Below are 19,843 nucleotides of genomic sequence, written 5' to 3' on the forward strand. Positions count from 1 at the left end.
AAAAGGTACTCTCAAGTGGCGTCTCCACCACTATACCACGTCACACATAGTTTAATATGTTCAAACTGTAGTATTATCGACGTTTTAAATATTTGAAACACGATGCCGTCCAGTGTGTAGTAGAAACCCGGCTCGACCGACGAAAAATATCATTAGGGTTGCCCACTCGACAGGAGCACCCAAACATATTATGGTCGGCGGTCGGACCGTGAGCGCGTAAACTCACCAGTTTTTGCCAATACACGTCTCTTAGCCTTTCTCAACAAGTCCGTTCACAAATGCACATTGATGTTCCACAAACCATGCATCAATGTACACCTCGGTTTCCTCTTTATTGAGGTTTTTGGTTATAAATGCATATTACCCGGTAGCCGTTTCAGTCACCACCCTCGTTTTCTACGCGTCCATCACGCTACTATTCGATTCCTGACGATTACCTTACCGTTTACCCAACGTTTACCCGTTTACGCGAAGAGCTTAGCTCGTAAAGTTATAGAATGCACAAAGTCACCGATATATTTAGTACATATAGTCGGTTGGATAAAAACTGCAAACACATAAATATCAAACTTCCTCCAGTGGTGCACATAGCCATACAAATGTATTCTATAGTAAACAATGAATGGATATAAAAATAAATGTTAACTGAAACCCGCGCATCCAACCGTCAACAATTACTAAATTTACTATGAAATATTAGGGAATTACGATTGCGTACACACCTTTTTCTCTATTACGATCGCGTATAATAATATGTATTAAGTAGTAAGCACCTACCAAACTTAGTGCAATGTTGGCGTTTTTTACAATCTTGAAGATATTTTTTTATAAAATAACGTTTAACCACCTAATTTTAAATTCAGAACAACAAATGGTCCAAAGTTTTCACCAAACTATTAACTCTCAATTTAACAATGCACATCCATCGATATATGCTGTCGTTGAATCTTGGAAAAATATTATACTTAAACGAATATTTAAATATTTATCAAGAATACAAATATAATCAAACTTCAAAGCAATTCAAACCAAAGACATCAAAAAATAAACTATGTAAATATGTAATGCAGCTACTATGGGTATAACCAATATTCAAAATAGACGCGGACTAGTATAGATACCATACCAACATTTCAATATATATGATTTGTACCTATATTGATGTCGTGTTATATTATAATATTTAATTGGTTGCACTAATTGTTTTAATTTAATACATATAATCATAATATGATGTAAAAAACATTACAAAGAATTCAAAATTAGGTGCATTATTCTTATATTTTTCACTTAACTACTAGACAGTAAATTCACCCTGTACATTTATAAATATGAATTATTGAAAAATAAATATGGAAAATTGAACTCATTAAAATAGTAAGATATAAAACTGGTCTCCATAATATTATCACCTACGTCGTCCGACAAAAAAAACAATGTCCGTTGACCGAATATAACATGTGGGAAGTAGCTCAAGCAAGTCACCGATATTACATTATACTACATTATATTTTATAAATAATTAAATAAAACAGTTTCTGTGTGGCATTTATTTTATTTATTTTTTCATAGTATTTTGCGAGGGTAAAATTTGTGCACCTACATTGAAAGGGTTTAGAACATTTAAGTAAAATCTTGGTAAAATACGTAGTTATTGTACGGTATTTAAATATCAAGATTTATCGTGCACTATCATTGTTTCACATTATTTATATTATAGTCATATAATCGGGTATAAAGATTGCGTATATTAGATAGTATGCAATGTTATTATATTTGCTTGGCCGACAACCATGGTTTAATATTAGTACCTACTGTACTAATTCAGCGGGGTGAAAGGCAAAAAGCTTTCCGCGATTATATGACGTTTTATTTTTTTTATAACATTGTGCATGTATGCCACCTAAAATAATAAGCTTTAATAGAGTAGGACCGGTAAAGATGTTTGCTAGTGTTTTTTAAACCCCCATTAATAAGTAATCATAAAAAAATAATTCAATATTTAAACATTATAAATTAAAAATGTATAAAAAGATTAATTTTCATGTACCTCTAAATAAGTACTATTTTTTATTGTGATCCGTGTGGCACAATATTGGAAATTTGAAATCGAAAATTGAAATTTAAGAAGTTTTACTGTATTTACATCATTGATTTCAACGGGTAAGACATTTTAAAATTACTTTTCAACTGATACCCACGATGTGTAGAAGTACCTACTGTTAAAATATTATCTTACTCATCTAATCAAAAAAGACATGTTGACATTTTTTTCTAAGCCTATTATTATTAAATTTCCTAATAACTATGCAAAACACATTTAATACGTTTGTGTTTTTAGCAAACGAGTAAAATGTTTAATATTTATACTTGATATGTCATCAATTTGATAAAAAAAAAATCCAATGTAGAAATTATTTTATAGGTAAGTATAATAGGTACATATAATAGTACGTAGGTAACTAATGTTATATAAATGTTTAAAATAAACTTATCTGTTCGATAGAAGTTTGCGACAGTAGATTCGTTTGCGGGTTAAATGTAACAATAATACCATCGTGAAGCTATATCGTATACGATATGATCGTTTATTGTACATATATATATAATATGGGTTTCAAATCCGAAGTGGATATATCGAGTCAGCCCGGCCGAGTAGAGGGGAGGTGGAGGTCGGCGAATCGATATATAGTACATGTGGCACGATACCACGGTAATGATTAATGAAAAGCGGCTTACCGACTATAAAAAGGGACTCGACGACCACGTCGCTGACCATGGACGGTTTGTCCGTGTTGACGAAACTGGCGTTGTACGGTACCACGATAGCGACGTAAAACGTGGCGATCAGTATCAGCCAATCCCAGCACGTTTTGAAAACCCCGTAGTGCGATAATACCCATCGGGATTTTTTCAGGGCCGACGTTTTGTATTCCGGTAACGGCGCGGACGAGCCCTGCAACAACGTCTGTGGAAAAAAAAACACAATGGAGAAACAATACAATAATAATAATACATGAAATAAATAGCTATGAGCGACAAATAATAACAGATGATAATTCATAAGACTTTTTCCAATTACGCGAGGGTGTTGGACGAGGAAAGTGTGTCTGTCGTGGATGCAGGTGGTGGAGGCGGTGCTCGCTGTTGTATTAACAAGGTGTGTAAGGGTAGAAATTCGATTTGAGCAAAACAGGTGTAGTATACGTGAGAGGGATGCTCACGGCCAGTCGTATGTGTTTATGGAGCGGTGGATAGGGGTAGTGGCGGCTAAAACCGTTTTTAAAAGATATCGCGAGTTTGTACACAAGCTCGTTGTCATAATTGCTGTGCTGCTGCGGTGTAATGTACCTACAACTATATCTATAAACCTCTGTAGACGACAGAAGCCTTGAGTTGTGGAAAAGAAAGCCTTCTCTGAAAAAATGGCATATATTAGTATTTTTTTCTATGAACGTTTATGACGTATAATCGCCTTTGAATAAGAATTTCTAGAAACTATAAACTATTTATTCAACTCTCCTCTTTCCGACGACGAAGTTTTCCCGAATTATTTTCACTCAGCTATGATCCATTAACGATGAAATATTCAATAGTTATATTACTGCTATTATATTATATTGATGTATTAATAATAATGTGTAATTAAAAGAATGGGAATATACACGTCATGTGGCGTAAATCGAAAATCAAAACACGCTCAATATTAACACTTTTACTTAAATTTTAACCCATTGCAAATATTATTATTGTTCATACCTACAACTATAGAGTCAAAACAACAGTTGAATCCTCGGCGGGTCCAACTGCGATTATTTCCCGTTCATCGAGGTTCTAATAAAAACTAGAGAAAATTCCACAAAAAAAAAAAATAATATTTCGAATAATCTTCTAGTGTTTGACTATTAACTTAAATAAGAATAATTGGTTAATTTAACCTAAATCAATTGAGAGTTATTCACACAACAAGGAAGGCGTCACAAACACAATTAAATTCGTTCCTCGTCAATTTCATATGCAGGTCACACTTCGCTCTAACAGTGTATGACCTTTGTGATGAAATGTGCCTATGGAGGTAAAATTAAAAATGTGTTTCTATGTGTAGGAAATTTAATGCAAATATATTGAAAACGTGACACCATTTTAATAACATGACGCCAGGTGAATTTGCAAAACGTCTTTCGACGACATTGTTAAGAAGCGTGCGCGATTCGTTTGGCGCGCGTCAGAGGAAATTAAACTATGAAACCAGGACACGAGTCAAACGTCAAAATGAATAATGCTAGTTGATCCCTAGGCATTTGAATAGTATTAATGGTAATTCTACGAGAATAACAACGTTGGAAACACGATAGGTTTCTGGTCACGAAGACATTTCTTCAATTCAACGCCACCACCGTAAAATTAATACTATAGTACCTACACAAAGTGTTTAAAACAAAATCTCGCAAACGATCAGGTTCTCGTGTAACAGTTGGTCTAAAATTGTGATTAAAAAAAATTGAGATATTTACAACAATGCCACGAATCACAGTAGTATGCATTTATACATTTAACATTCCAAGTACAAACAACAAGTAGGTACCCGTATAAAATTATAAAAACGCATAGCCAAATTAATTGGTGTAGAAAATAGTATGCACCTAACGAATACAAGTCAATGAAAAATGTCTCTAAGACACGACACTCTAATCCAGCTATCCATTTAAACATATTAAATTATTTATTTTATATTTTATAACATTTTCAATCCACTATAAATGTCTTAAATTATATTTCATACAACTATTTACGTTATCTGTAACTCTATATATTTGAAACAATATGCAGATGCAGATACATATGATGCAGATATAGATCACACATTAAATTCAATCAGCTCAAAAAGTAAACAAAAAAAAAATATGAAACGTTTAAAATTGTTAAATGTATATTTTGTATTTAGTAAATGTATCCAACTTGAATGTACATGTTTAAAAGAAAAATTTAATAAACGATTTTTCTCAGGGTTGAATATAAAAATTAAATTATACTTGAGTAGATGTTTTATTTGAATAAAAATATACAAATTTTGAAAACATCATACACATGTCTTTAATATTATTATTTTTCATAATGTCATCGATTTACTAAGATGTACACTGTATACTCGATACACTTGATTATTCGAATTCTATGAACACATTTAATGCAAAACAATAGTAGGTAATGGCCTTAAATTTAAATTTCCTTCCAGAATTGTGGTTATTTAAATATAACATACCATCATTTCACTTGAAGATCATAATAAAATGTAATAAGTTAAAATGGTAAATAATAATAAATGCAAATGCAATATTAAATCATTTTACAAAAAGTAGTGGCCCATAACTTAACTTAAACGATTTACTTTAATATTATTATGCGGGTAGGTACTTCAGACTCAAAAACAAGCAATATTTAAAATTAAATAATACTATAAATCATAATAAATATTTTGAAAATGAATAATGTACTGATTTCGAAGTTGTTTTAAAAAATAATTATCTGCATAAACCAAATATAAAAAGATAATTTCAATAAATAAATCTATTTTTTTGCACTCATAAACATCAACTTATAATGTATGAGTGTATGACTATATAACATTTATTGTATAATAGTTTTAAGACAAACATGTACTATGTAGATGTTGTGTATTTTATCGAGACAACAATATTTTAATCATTAATCATGTTTGTAGGTATTTTTGTTTGATACTTGCCGCTTACATGTTTTATTATTGCCCTCGGGGAAATTAATAAATTACCATTATTATCGAAGTAATAATAAATAATAGTACCTACCTGAGAGTTGGTGATAAATAATACAAAAATTAACTTTGATTTATCTCGAGGCAGCAATCGAACTTTAAGTAGGTAGGCAGCTGATAATAAAGCTTTTATCGTATTGCAATTGGTTTTCAGTCATTTGAATATTTCATGATTTTCGATTTTATACCGACGTATAAAAAACATACGTACTCAGTACATATACGAAATTAAGTATTTATCAAAGAAGATAATCGAGAGTGAAGTGTTTCTGGGTTATATTCGTATGGTTTTTAATTGATTTAGGACAGTTCAATCACAAAAGGTAATACATCAATTATGCGAATAAAATGTCTCCGATATGATAGAGTTATTTATTTTTTTGTACAAGAGTGTTAGTATTATGCAAACCTATAGGATATCTCACGATATACACATACTATTGTGATTTTTTTTCAAACCTTTAAAATACTAAATTGTACGGTCGCTTAGCTTAGTGAATAGGTGTAGCTATCAACAGGTACCCATTACCACCACCATCACCACCACCACTATCTGTTCAACCATAGCTATAGTTTTTCCGATCGGGTACAAAAAAAAACCTATTATATGTGGTATATTGTCAAAAAAAGTATAATTTGGTACGGCCAAAAGCTGGAATCACAGTTTACCATAAACTACGCATCGCTTTCAGTTGTAGTTTGAAGTAGATGATATTTATATATTATATGATATGATAACGCATCATCAAATTTTCAAGTCAATATTTTTTTTTGTCCATGTTGATGGCCGGTAAAAGCAATCAATATTTTATTATCATAATAGTATACTGAATAATATAATCTTTGCCAACTATGTGATTTTACCACAGTGTAGATTATAATGTTATTCCGAAAGCCGGTAAATAATAACTACAAAAGCGGTGATTTACCAAGCACGCTCATTCCCCCCCCCTCACCTATTTTTCCATCAACAATCAATTTATTCAAATTTGGATTTATGGAATCATTGTGCGTACTCGAGGACCATTTCATTGTTTAGATTTTCTATACCATTTAAGGAATGTATTTGAGGTGATACAAACTTCTTTTTTTCAAACTAGAACAAATCTTTTTCACTGTAAATTGTTAAGCAGATGATTGTTTCAATCAAAAGTTTTTAAAATATTATTAACTAAAAATCATAATATTATTATGTCTTAAGATGATTTTAGAAATCGATGAAATAGATTTAGTCTAAATCAAGTCTATGTCGTACTCAAAAAATGTTTGTAAACAATCAAATTTAATATTGATAGATTAATTCTAATTCTCGTGATATTCAAATCATCTTCTAAACGTATATTATAATAGACCAATTATTATCCCATTTATTAATAAATGCACAAAGTACCTACCTTAAAATCTACTTTTTCAAATTTAGATTTAGTTACATCAATATTTTCAAAAAGGTCATTTGTATAACATGTTACAAGAAAAGGTGAGTTTATCATAGGAAAAATAAGTTGATATCACTATAATAGTACATGAATAATAAGAATAAAAAGCCTAAATAGTTGAAAAGACGGTGCCTTTGAATATTAAGTAGCAAAATCTAGGCAATTTCTACGACAATTAAATAACCTAATTTAGAGAATTAATACCTAACCTACCTGTGGTATTTGGAATGAATCATTACCTGCTTTATACATTTATCACCAATTTGTTTTTTAAATTAATAGAAGGGACCATTATTATGCAGGTCGCACTTAACGCCGATTTCAAACCAGGTTTAATGTAATGGCGTGCTATTAAGTATCCTTAAAAAATCCAAAAATCAGAATAATATACACTCATTATAAAAAAACAAAAAATAGAGGTAGCCTTCCCTATTGAATCACGATTTGAATATTATCCTAGTTAACAATAAATTAATTATGTATCATTATTATTATTATTATTGGCGTAGTTTATAAATTTATAATTGAAAAGCTAAACATGAACAGATGCCACGAGACATTTAATGACTCTAATATATGGCGTGACGAACAATAATGTTCTAGAGTCTAAAATGTAGACAGTTAAATGTGTTATTGTTTATGTATCCTTATTAAATCGTTTCATCTTACAATATTCTATAGTTTAAAATTGAGCTCAATAATTATATTCATATGGCTCATGGAGTATAAGAGAAAACGGAAACAAAATCAATATCGAATAAGGTAAGCAAAAATTAAATAGGTAACTTTATTTATTATTTTTAATCTAGAGAAATTGTACAATCTGTAAAATAATCTTTTACAATAAGAACATGGGATTCAAGAATTTTAGAAAAGATAAAATAACAAATTAACAAACAATAGGTTAATTAAATTAAATTATTTGCATCAGTTCAGACAGGGGGTTTGGGTGAAGAGGCCATCTAATGGTGGAACTTCTTGACATGTGGGGGTGGGATTAGTCTAAAAGTAGATCACGGCACCATGTTCGTGATAGGCGCCTTCTGGGGTCACCAGGAATGGTGGGGAAATAGGTAACTAAATGTCAAATATGTATAGTATTTAAAGCCTGAACATTGGATAAATCAAGGAGATAAAACATTGACATTTTATAAACTAATTAAGTAAAAAGTATACTCAGGCGAGTTTGTGACAGGACCGATAAATCATTTATTGATAACTGTTTAATATGCGTGTATATAGGAAATTAAATGAAGGATAGTTTGAGGGACTGATATGAATAGATCCTGGTTCAATAGAGCTGGCGACTGAGGCTAAAATTGAAATGTTGAAAAATAATGGCATAAAGGATATATTGTGTTTTCAAAATAAAATAATAAGTAAAAATATATACCTATTATAAGACGTATTATTATTAATCATGATGTAGATTCGAAAAAGGAATCTATTATTATAGCAAACGCAATTCATCTTTGTCTCTAATTTTAGTAAGTGTTCATTCAGTGTCAGCTCATATTATAATACTGAGTTGGACAAGAAATAATTAAGGATAATGAATATTATATCATATCATAATACAGATGTTTTCTTATGAGTGTAGGAGAAAAACAAAATTTAAATTAAAGTTGTCTTAAATACAATTGTAATAATAATAATCATTATCAACGAAAGAAAATTTGACATTCATATTTTATACAAAGAAAATTAGGTATAGAATCCTTGTATAAACACGTTAAGTCTATAGTGTTTAACTAATATAATTTGAATTACTTTTTTTTAGATTTACGCAAAATATGACTATGTGAGCAATTTAAAGGAGACTCGAATACTGCGGGAAACAGTTTGATGTGAATTTCGCAATAATTTAAATAAAGAAGAAAACAACAAGAACATAATGCAGTATGGTTTGATTAAACTGATAATCGATTACTTTGAATAACTAACGTTGTGATTTGCATTGAAGAGATGAGAAGACTATACATTTATATTAAAATCTGTGAAATCGTACTAACGTAGATTTTACTAAGAAAATCGCTTTAAAAGCGTCTTATTGACAAATTCTCTACTAGGTGAAAGTAAAAGCAGAATAGTGTGGACATTTAATTGCTTATTATTTAAGGAAGACATAATATTAGTAAGAGAATAAAACAGACTGCATAATATACTGAGTCGAGTATACGTTTAATAACTTTAAAATTGGAGATTGTAATGATTTAATATTGAAAACGATCGATGAATAAACCTTGTCAGATTTGAGAGGTTTTCCGTAATTCCGATACCACAAGACTATCTGCAAATATTATTCAACACGGGGTACCTATAATTCAATGTTGTTTTTGAACATGTAAGTTTCAAATTATTTTGAACAATTTTAAAAGAAATCGCTCGAGAACAGAGTACTTGCAAATATTTCCGGATACAAATAATCAAATTAAAATTGTTTCAATATGTTCAAGATGACATCAATATATTATTTAAAACTAACAGTATTATAAATTAAATATACTAAAATTGCACATAAAAATTATAACAGGTTGTGTTTTTCCAATCATAATAATCTAAACAAAAAGGATGAATATTAATAATAAATATTTAAAATAAACTAATAATTTACTATGCTTATACCGTTCAGTACTTATCTAATATTCTGTACAATAACATTTAATGTATTATAATATTGTTAAAGCTGATAAAATCAAAAATATGTGAATTTTGTACATTTAAAAAAAAAATTGTTAATTATTCTTTTTAGAACTATGGCATTAATAACTATATAAATAGCTTTATAACACTATAGACACATTTTGAATACACAATACATACTAAAAATTGTTATATAAATAAAAGGTATCAGCGTTTTTAATTCCATAAGGCGTTAACACAATATATTATATTTTTGATGTTTATGGCAACCTATTAGGTATTGTATTTATACTATTATTACCACTACAGGTCTACAGCCATAATTGGTTATTACAATAAATTGTATAGAAAACAAAAGTAGTTAGAAAAAAAATATATTATGTATATCTATGAAATTGTTTCATTACTTATTAAAAATTATACACGATTATTTATAACAAAAAAATACAATTTATTATACTCCCCTTCGTTTAACATAGCTTACTATGTACTTAATTTATACAGTTGCGATGTTAAATATAAGTTATAGCACACAATTACGGAATAAATGGGATGTAATCAGAATATGACACACAGTCTTCCACTGAGGTCACCAATATTTTTGATACTGCGATTGTTATAATACGTTTGTATTGGTATTAAATATATTTTATTCAAACCCAATAAAAATTAAATGTATTATTATTCAAATCTACGGGACTTCAAAATATTTACTAAATATGAATAATATTTAAATACTAATTTATTTATGATTCATCTGGTTTATCAAAATATAATCGACATATTATTCTCTTCTCCCAAATATATATTTTAACTTAGTTAAATCTTTTATAACGTCAATAATTTCGTAACTCTCAAATGTTAGGTACTTCAAATTTGAAATTTCATCTAAGAGTTTAAATTCAACTGTTTATCAATAATCATATAATACTTGATATTATTATTACCTTGTCTTAATGTATTCATAAGATCTGATATTAAGATCGGAAAATTAAAGATACTATTATTTCTAAACATTAAAGAATGTAACTGTTTCTATTTTTTTTTAATTTAATTCAAAAAAACTTGTTTCAATATTATTATTTGAAATATTTTAAAAGTCATGCATGATCTAATTTAGAAACAACCACAAAAATACATTTTAATTCATAATCGTGTAAAAATATATACTACATTGACACGAGTAAAAAAATAAACTAATCGCTCTTGGGTGTCCTTTCATAAATATATTGACACAGCATTAGTATCAAAACGTTTAATAATTAATATCATGTAGCATGATAGTGTAGCACAATCTATAACTCATTAATTAGGTATCGATATTATTATAATTTAATTTGCGTTTTAACGATAAGTTATTCATACAACGTTCTCACAGAGTAGTTTGGAGTATTTTAGAACTAATTTTATCCGTGAGAAGATTATCGAATTTCCGTATATTTATGTAGCAAACGTGTCATCAAAGACTTTAAAGTAAAGACTAATGACCCACTACTGCAGTTATTAAAAAATATATAATACAATATTCTCGTAAATTGTAATAATATAATTAATATAGTATAATTTTCAAAGGATAAATGCAGGTAACTGATTGTTCAACGGAATATAGGCAAGGGCTGATGTAGTAATAGATATTTAACCCAAATATTATTAATAGGTTTTAACTTAGTTACCATAGTAATGATATGGGTTAAATGCTTCGTGCTAGTGAAGGTTGATGCGCTATAAGCAACGTTGTTGACCAATTTGCATAGCGGTATCATAGTGTTACTTCCACATGTGTGCCGTAAACTATAATTGTTAATTTTAACTACAGTACCAATATTTAATCTACATCAGACACGTCAAACGGCTAATTTTTCCATGGCCCGCAGATAGAAATTTTAATGGAAAATAATTGTAAAATTAAATGTAAAAATCGATAATTATTGAAAACGAAACTATTCCCGTTGTAAATATAAATAGTATCTGCCTAATTATATTCGACGATTTATAGCAAATAAATAATAAACAATAATAATATGCGCTCGTAACACAAATGGACGATTAAACGTATTTTTGTCCATGCCAATGATACCATCATTATGAGACGTCACCATAGTTAAAAAATAAAATTAATTCATATTATATACACTTATTTCGTTTATATGATAATATATGATCATTTTCGTATTCATAAAAACAACACACTAAAACGCTACACGCCCAGGCAAATGAAACGAGACGAATTCAAACATACAGTCACTGCAGTATTTTGTTTTCAGAATTTCCTTTTTTTATTAGTTTGTATAAGACAATGTACGGCGCATTGTGTAGGCAATAGAGGTACTTAACTGTACAGAAGTACAATAATATTATTTTTAAATGTTTTTTAGTAAGTTGTTGACTTACGACGTTTTAGTTCTTACAATTTTAAACTTACATATACCTAATCAAAAATGTTTTGTTTGAAATTGACATTTATATTTTTACATAACAATATAAAATTTAAAAAAATAAGTGCACAACGATATAAGATACAAACATTACACACAACATTGTATAATCTATATTATATTAAAATCATTATTGAGCGCAATTCCAAAGTCCAAACAATGGTACTTTAACAACGCAAAAAGTCACGTGAATTCAGAATGTTTTTGATTTATACAATAGGTATATACACATCAAATGCGCTCAAGTCTCAAGATAATATAATTATATATATCAATAGTCCAATCGGCAATCACACACGTGTGTAGTTATTGTTTGCAAAAAACAACAGAGTAAACGTTTTTAAAAAACCTAGCGAAATATCCACAAGGTTAAACATGGGAACCAAACTGTTAATAAACACTGTTATATTTGCGAGAGAATTGAAAAAAAATTATATACATTTATAAACATTTACCATACCTAACATACTAGTTATTACATAATACATTTAAATATATTTTTATAGATTATTGTCAATAATAATTTAAAAAATATTATAAGCACGATAATATTTTATTCACAAAAGTGATTTTTGAATAAAACGAATTCAATTTAAAATATATAAACAATAATATCAACAAATAATGCTGGAATTCGGCTGAATATCACGTTAGCCGTGAATTTTTTGGTACCATAGGTATAATGATAGATAACTTTTCTGTTTTGGGTACCCTTATCATTTCACTCATATTGATTTGAAATAGAAATGAAAAATATTGTTGTACCTATATTATTATTATTATCATTATTATTGTAACTCATGACTTGATTATTAAATCTCTCGTTTGACATACAATTATAAAAGGTAGAGATAAATAAAAAAAAACTCTGTGATTAATTCTTGGTTAGTTCTGTAAAATGTATATTAACAGTTAAAGATTTTCCAATTTTGTTATTGTATTATGTTTGCACCCATCATCATAATATTATGATGTTTAAATATTTTTGATTGATTATATTTTATACTCTACGGAACTACGCCCAGGATGACTAAAGTAAATTCACTGTACCAAATGATCTTCCGTATATGTATTTCAAAATTTAAAATGACTGTGGGCTGAACAAAAAAAAATGTGTCTATGTTATACGGTAAATTACCCAAATTACTTTAAACATGTTTTTATGCAATTTATATATTTTTAAATAACAACTTACGAGGTATTTACCCTGTATAAGATTCTAAAGAATTTTAACCATTTAACCCATTTTTTATCAACATTTAAAGAAAAAAAAAATTTAATTGTTTCTAACGCTTTTATTATTATGAGCTTAGTATATGTCTTAAATATTTTTTAACATTTTGACAGTATACATAATTTTATAATTTTACAAACCACGGAATGTTTCAAGATACTATTAATATTGTTTTAATCATACAATAACAAAAATCGTTTATAATAAATCTGTGTTTTAATTTCAACCCAAAATTATAAACATTTAAAATTTCATAGATCTTAAACCACAAAAAAGTATATTACGACTTTCTTAAAAAATGGAACTTCTAAAATATGCTCATGAATACAAACTGTTCTATATTATTGATATATTTTTTTAATTTATTCCTGTAAAAATAACTTATAAGAAACTTTGCACGCAAATTGCACACCCTTTACCTCGGGGGAAAAAAAATGTTTTAAACTAAAATTGAAAAAAATACTGGAAAAACGTCAACAATTTCAAATGCAATATATATTTTAAATATATCGGAAAGAAAGAATTGTATGAAAAGAAAATGATAATATTTTCGCTTTTTGTTTTTAATTTTTCCAAATAATATATTAAAAAGCACTGTGAATGACTTAAGTAACCTCCTCTCCTCCCTCCCAAAGATAAAGTTGGATCCAATTTTCTTCCAAAAACCTCCTTCAAAGCTGAATCTTAACCACTCTATATGGTGATGACAGATACGAAAAACGCACATATGTACACACATCATTGTAAAACCACGGTTTTGAAAATCTTTTATCGCTCTGCTTAAAATCTAAATATCTGGTTTTCATGACATACTCGAGTAGTTTTATCTAGTATATTCTGCAGTAATTTTTTATGAACGAAATAGAAACGGGTTTAGAAAATACAAAATCAATATTCTATACCCCAAAGCAATTGAATAAAAATCTATAATAAATCTACATTTTCAATCATGTATTCTGAATATCATTATTATTGTTATTATTTTTGCATACTTTTTCTGTGTGTGCTGTGCTAAAACAAAATAGGGTGATAATGATTATTTAGGGCTCATAACTCGGCTATTTTCACTTTAAAAGATGGTTCAGGAACTTTTTTTAAATACAGCGTCATGTTTAGGTAGTTAGAAAAATATAAATATGCAATTTATCGAGAACATTAAAATAAAAAATACAATCTCTAATCAATTGAAATAGACAAATAAGTATACAGCCCAGAATTCTGGTTGTGGTTAAAACAATACATAATGTCTGAATTAATTTCATTATTCTATAATGCTTAACAATATTAATGAAATGAATGTGAACTAATTCTACCAATAACTTTACGTACTGAACTGTTGGGCTATAATAATTGTTTTGGAAGCTAATGAATTTAAAAAAAAAAACTACAAGTACATAATATATTATAAAATTCAGCATTATACTAACACAGTTAAAAAATCGTAAATTTCCAAGTGAGTCACATAAAATAATTACGTTAAATTTGTGTATAGGTAAGTCCAAAATAATTGTATGGTTAGTCACCGATAGCTAAATATACCTGTCTACAATTGGAATTCTATTTATTTGATTTTGAGTAAAACCATTCGTATTATCTTGAATACACGTATTTTATTGTTATAAATCGGAGTAGTTTTTTTTTTATTATTATTCAAGGGAATTCCAATGTCTTGTAACATTGAGTGAATAATGCACATCCTGATAATTATTATTTTAATAATTTAATGTACCTACGTACCGTGCTGTGCCTTGTTATAAGAAACTGAATTGAAAAACATATTTTTATTATTACAAATAAAAGTTTCCTAATTTCCCGGGGATTTATTCAAACAAATACTTTAAAACGAGTTCACATGCTTTTGAGTATACTAAAGGAAAATTATTTTTAACAATGGCAGTTAGGTAAAATTTTAACTTTCATCCAGCCATGAGATATCTCCCAATATTAAACGAAGTCAATTGCGCTTATAGAATAATACAGTTGCTCGGATAAAAACTGCAAAAACATAAATATTTAATTTCTTCCAATATAGTAGTTACAGTCTTAAAAGTAATTGTATAGTAAATTGTTAATCGGTGTAAAAAAATATGTTTTCTGAAACCACGTGCAGCCGTCAAACCGTCAACGATTACTAAATTTATTATGATATATTGGTGAATTACGATTGCGTACGGACCTTTTTCACTATTACGATTTCGTATAATAATATTATGTTGCCGGTACCTTCCGACTTTAGTGCAACGTTGCCGTTGTTTACATTCGTGAAAATATTTTTGTAAAATAACGTTTAACTAATTTCAGATTGGCTAAAAAGTCTGAACAACAAAATAATATGATATAATATTTAGTAATTTAATCATGAAAAAAATGTGTTTCCAAATAAATATTAAAATATCCACCAAAAATATAATCAAAAAAATTCCAACTGAAGACATAAAAAATATGAACCATGCAATACAACTACTACTAATAAAAGGTGTGACCATTTAAAATAGACAATAATGTATAGTCAGAGATTGGTATAATATATGCTACCAATATAATACTAATTTATGGTTAAGTCTTGAACTTATACTGTATTACATACCATTTAATTTACTGTACTGTTGGGTTCATTTCAATACATTTAATAGATACATTATAAAAAATACATTTAAATTAAATTTTAAAGAATTTAAAATTATGTCATTATGATATCAAATACGTTAATTGTTACTTGGCATTTTAACAGTAAATTTACTAGGTAGGTTTATTTTTGAAAATATGAACTATTGAAAAATGAATATTATGAACAATTTTATTTGAAAATATTAAAAATTTGGTATTAAATAGTGAAACTATAATATTATGACGCTAACGTGTTGCATTCGTTTTAGTACGCTATCTCGTTTTCAGGGGTGAGTCGTAATGTTGACATCATATGCAATTGTTCAAACGTACTCAATCGTACTACTAACAATAAAGGGAAACACGTTAGCGCAATCGCACGTCGCAGGATGTCCGGAAATATTATTATAGCATACGATAATATTTTGACAAAAATTAACAAAACTCACGTTATTCAGTTTCAGCTTGCCAGTTTTTGGTTTATCACTCTTGTAATGTCCTGACAATTGGTAAAGCACCGCTCTGCTTCTCCGCCGTCCGTACGCGTTACTGGCGGGTTCAGGCTCTTCGGGTTCGGCTTCCTCTGTACAAACACATAAAACATGAATCGATGATGACACAAATATAATAATAATAAAAATAATAATAATCATTATATGATAATAATTAATAACAATACCGGCAGTTAATCGACGTTAGTGTATAGAGTTGTTACGACCCTAACCACACTCGACGGTGTCGAATGCTGAAGTCTGCATAAATCGCAGTGAAAGTTTAAATAATAATAATATTATATATTGTATTATATTTTTACACATATAAATCCGAGCAGTGTACTGCTTCTGGTCGATCGTCGTATATTTTTGGATAAAAGAATGTCATGAATAATATGCAAGAAGCTGCGTGAAAAATATTATGTGATTCACACATGGGTTTAATATAAAATACATATGTGAAATATACACGAAATTCGTATTTTCTTTTTTTCCCCTTCGTATTTTGAGTTTTGACATGGAATGTGTATCGCTAAACGTAATGGAAATTCGTCATAGTAAAATGTTTATTACCATAACATCGAATCAAATACGGTTTTGTATCAAATACGTGTGCATACGCCGAGCGCAGGCCTCCGTCGCCAGCACATTCTACGTATAAGCTCCGAAATATGAAATTCAATTTATTTATTTGACAACGACATCGGTTGCACACCGCCAGTGATTTCTATTCGTTGTTCATCGGAAAGGCGAATGAATATCATAATTATACATTTATACTGTATGCCAGTCGTGGCATATATTAACCAGCCAGAAGAAAATTTGTACAGCGTACGTCGTGCCTACGTCGATAACGTCTTATAAATGGATTAAAATGGGAAAAAAATCGTACCTATACTTAGAATGATACTACTAATAATAATATGATACCCATATTATTATAAATGAATAAAAATAGTAATGTATTCCGTAATAATAACTATTTTTTACGTTAAACGTCAATTATTATTAGGTATTATATAGTTGGACTCCCTGCCGATGATGAAATGCCAGTTCAGCTATAGTAGGTCAAATTAAAGTTTTTTTAATAATAATTTTCGATTTAAATGTACCTATCATTAAACCACATATACCTTGGATGGTAGGTACGTTTTATTACCAACAACTGCAGTCTGCAGTCCACGAGAGAAAATGAATATTAATTGACCGTTCCATTCGATTTAAATTTTTTTATCATTGTTTGAATAAAATTAAAGCTAAAATAAATGTTGTTCTTTGTAGTATATATTATAAGACCACATTAATGGGAGATTTTTTATTGTTATTGCTCATTATAGATATGTAATGGAAATCAATTGTTGCATTATCGTGTGTGGAGAAATTCATTGATTTTATATTTAATAAAAGCTTTGCCTTTTAAGAGATATTATTCTATTAATAAATATCTCAAAGAGAATCAAAATATTTTGAAAATGTTGGTGTGAATATAAAATAATATAACGAATTTTCAATTAAAATGTCATGTGTCTAGTATCTATATTAGTATATAGGTTAATTTTTTTAGAGTTTTCACCAAAAACCAACATCGATTTAGTCAAAAACTAAGTTTGAATACAATTCCTATTTTCAATTAATTTTTTTTTGTATTCTTGACGCTTTTGAAAACTACTGTGCATTTCTAATTTTGAGCTACAAAAATACAAAATACACTAAATAAATTCACTTCCTTACCAGAAAACTCACTGAAATTAAAAATCGAATCGTTATTTCGACTACATATCGTGTAAACAGATTAAAAAAACTTACATCATCGCTATAATCAGAGTCTAAAATATAAATTCGTAGATCAAATATAAAATAAATAATTCAAAATGAAAGTATGAATTTTATAAAGGAACACCTCTAAAAGTGGAAACTTATGATTTGACACGATTTCAGAGTAATTTACATTTACATTTTCTTCTCAGAAATAATGTCACTTCCTTAAACATTTAAAGGGCAAAAAATAAATTAAAAATATATCAGCTGGCCATTTTTTTTTTTTTATGGAAAATGAAATTAAACCCTGAGGTATCAAAGACATTATCGAGTTTATAAAATATTATAATACACTAAATTCTTAAATATCGTATAATTCTCTACGCATTTTTTAAATGCATAATATGTAAAAATTAAATACGTATTCCTGTAGTAATGAATAATACAAGTTGCAATATGTAGTCGTAATTTTACTATCATACCTATAGTAAACGACTTGCACCTGATTAATTATTATAAATTAAATGATATTGATATTATATTTTAAGTATAACTGATATAGTCATTACAAATGATAGACTTATTACATATTATTGTTTTATTCATTTTAATTTTAATACCTAATAGTTCGTCTTGAGAGAGTCGGAGCTGGCTCGTTTTTAGTGTAAAAACATGTCTCACATGAAAAACTCTCACGCCTTGTAGAACAGTCATAAAACATTTTGTTAATGTTTTTATTATTTAAAATAAGTGAAAAATTTGAGGATCACATCAAAGGCTAATTTTCAAAATTATAATTGTAGAAGCTAAAATATGCATTTTAATAATGCACAATATTTAATATTTTTCGGAAGTATTTGTCTAGCACTGTTTAAAGCAAAATGAAAATTTTGGCTTTGAACAGATCTGAAAAAAGTTCACATCATTAAAATAAAAACAAATTATCAATATTCGAGATTTCAATGAGGCATGACAGTTTTTCCTGTCAAGTCATTGTTGTTGAAATAATACATCGTATCAACCTCCTAATAGGTACAGGGTAGTAGATTAGTGGGAAAATATTATAATTAAGGTAGGAACTAAAATGTAAAATATAATTTTAAAATTTTATAGAATGATGGAAAATTTGACATTAATTTGTATTGCTTTTATAAATTATCCTAGAATAATAAATACTAGATAAAATATAACATCTGTTTATACTTTTATAAAACTAATTTTATGGAATATTCTCGTCTACAATAAACATTTTTTGGGTATATCAAAATTTTCAAAAAATATATTTTCTTAATAATTTATAGTAAAAAGAGGGGTTGTCATTTGAAAAACAGAAGTATGGCAAGAGAACACTGTCAGGAATAAAAAATTTCAAGAATTTGAAATTGTGGTATTTTAGGTACATTTAAAGGTTCTAAAAATCAGATTTTAAATAACTGGATTATTAA

General features: G+C 28.2%; 1 protein-coding gene across 1 annotated transcript in view; it reads right to left on the reverse strand.

Annotated features, from left to right (window-relative positions):
- Positions 1 to 19,843, reverse strand: part of LOC111035308 (potassium voltage-gated channel subfamily H member 8-like) — a 155,583-nt gene that overhangs the window by 46,181 nt on the left and 89,559 nt on the right. The window contains exons 5-6 of the mRNA XM_022316874.1: positions 16,596 to 16,729; positions 2,740 to 2,968 (exon numbers count right to left, since the gene is read on the reverse strand). Of these exons, the coding sequence (XP_022172566.1) occupies positions 2,740 to 2,968; positions 16,596 to 16,729 (363 nt within the window). The remainder of the gene's footprint in view (positions 1 to 2,739; positions 2,969 to 16,595; positions 16,730 to 19,843) is intronic.

Source organism: Myzus persicae, unplaced genomic scaffold (genome assembly GCF_001856785.1).
Source record: "Myzus persicae strain clone G006 unplaced genomic scaffold, MPER_G0061.0, whole genome shotgun sequence".
Classification (NCBI taxonomy): Eukaryota; Metazoa; Arthropoda; class Insecta; order Hemiptera; family Aphididae; genus Myzus; species Myzus persicae.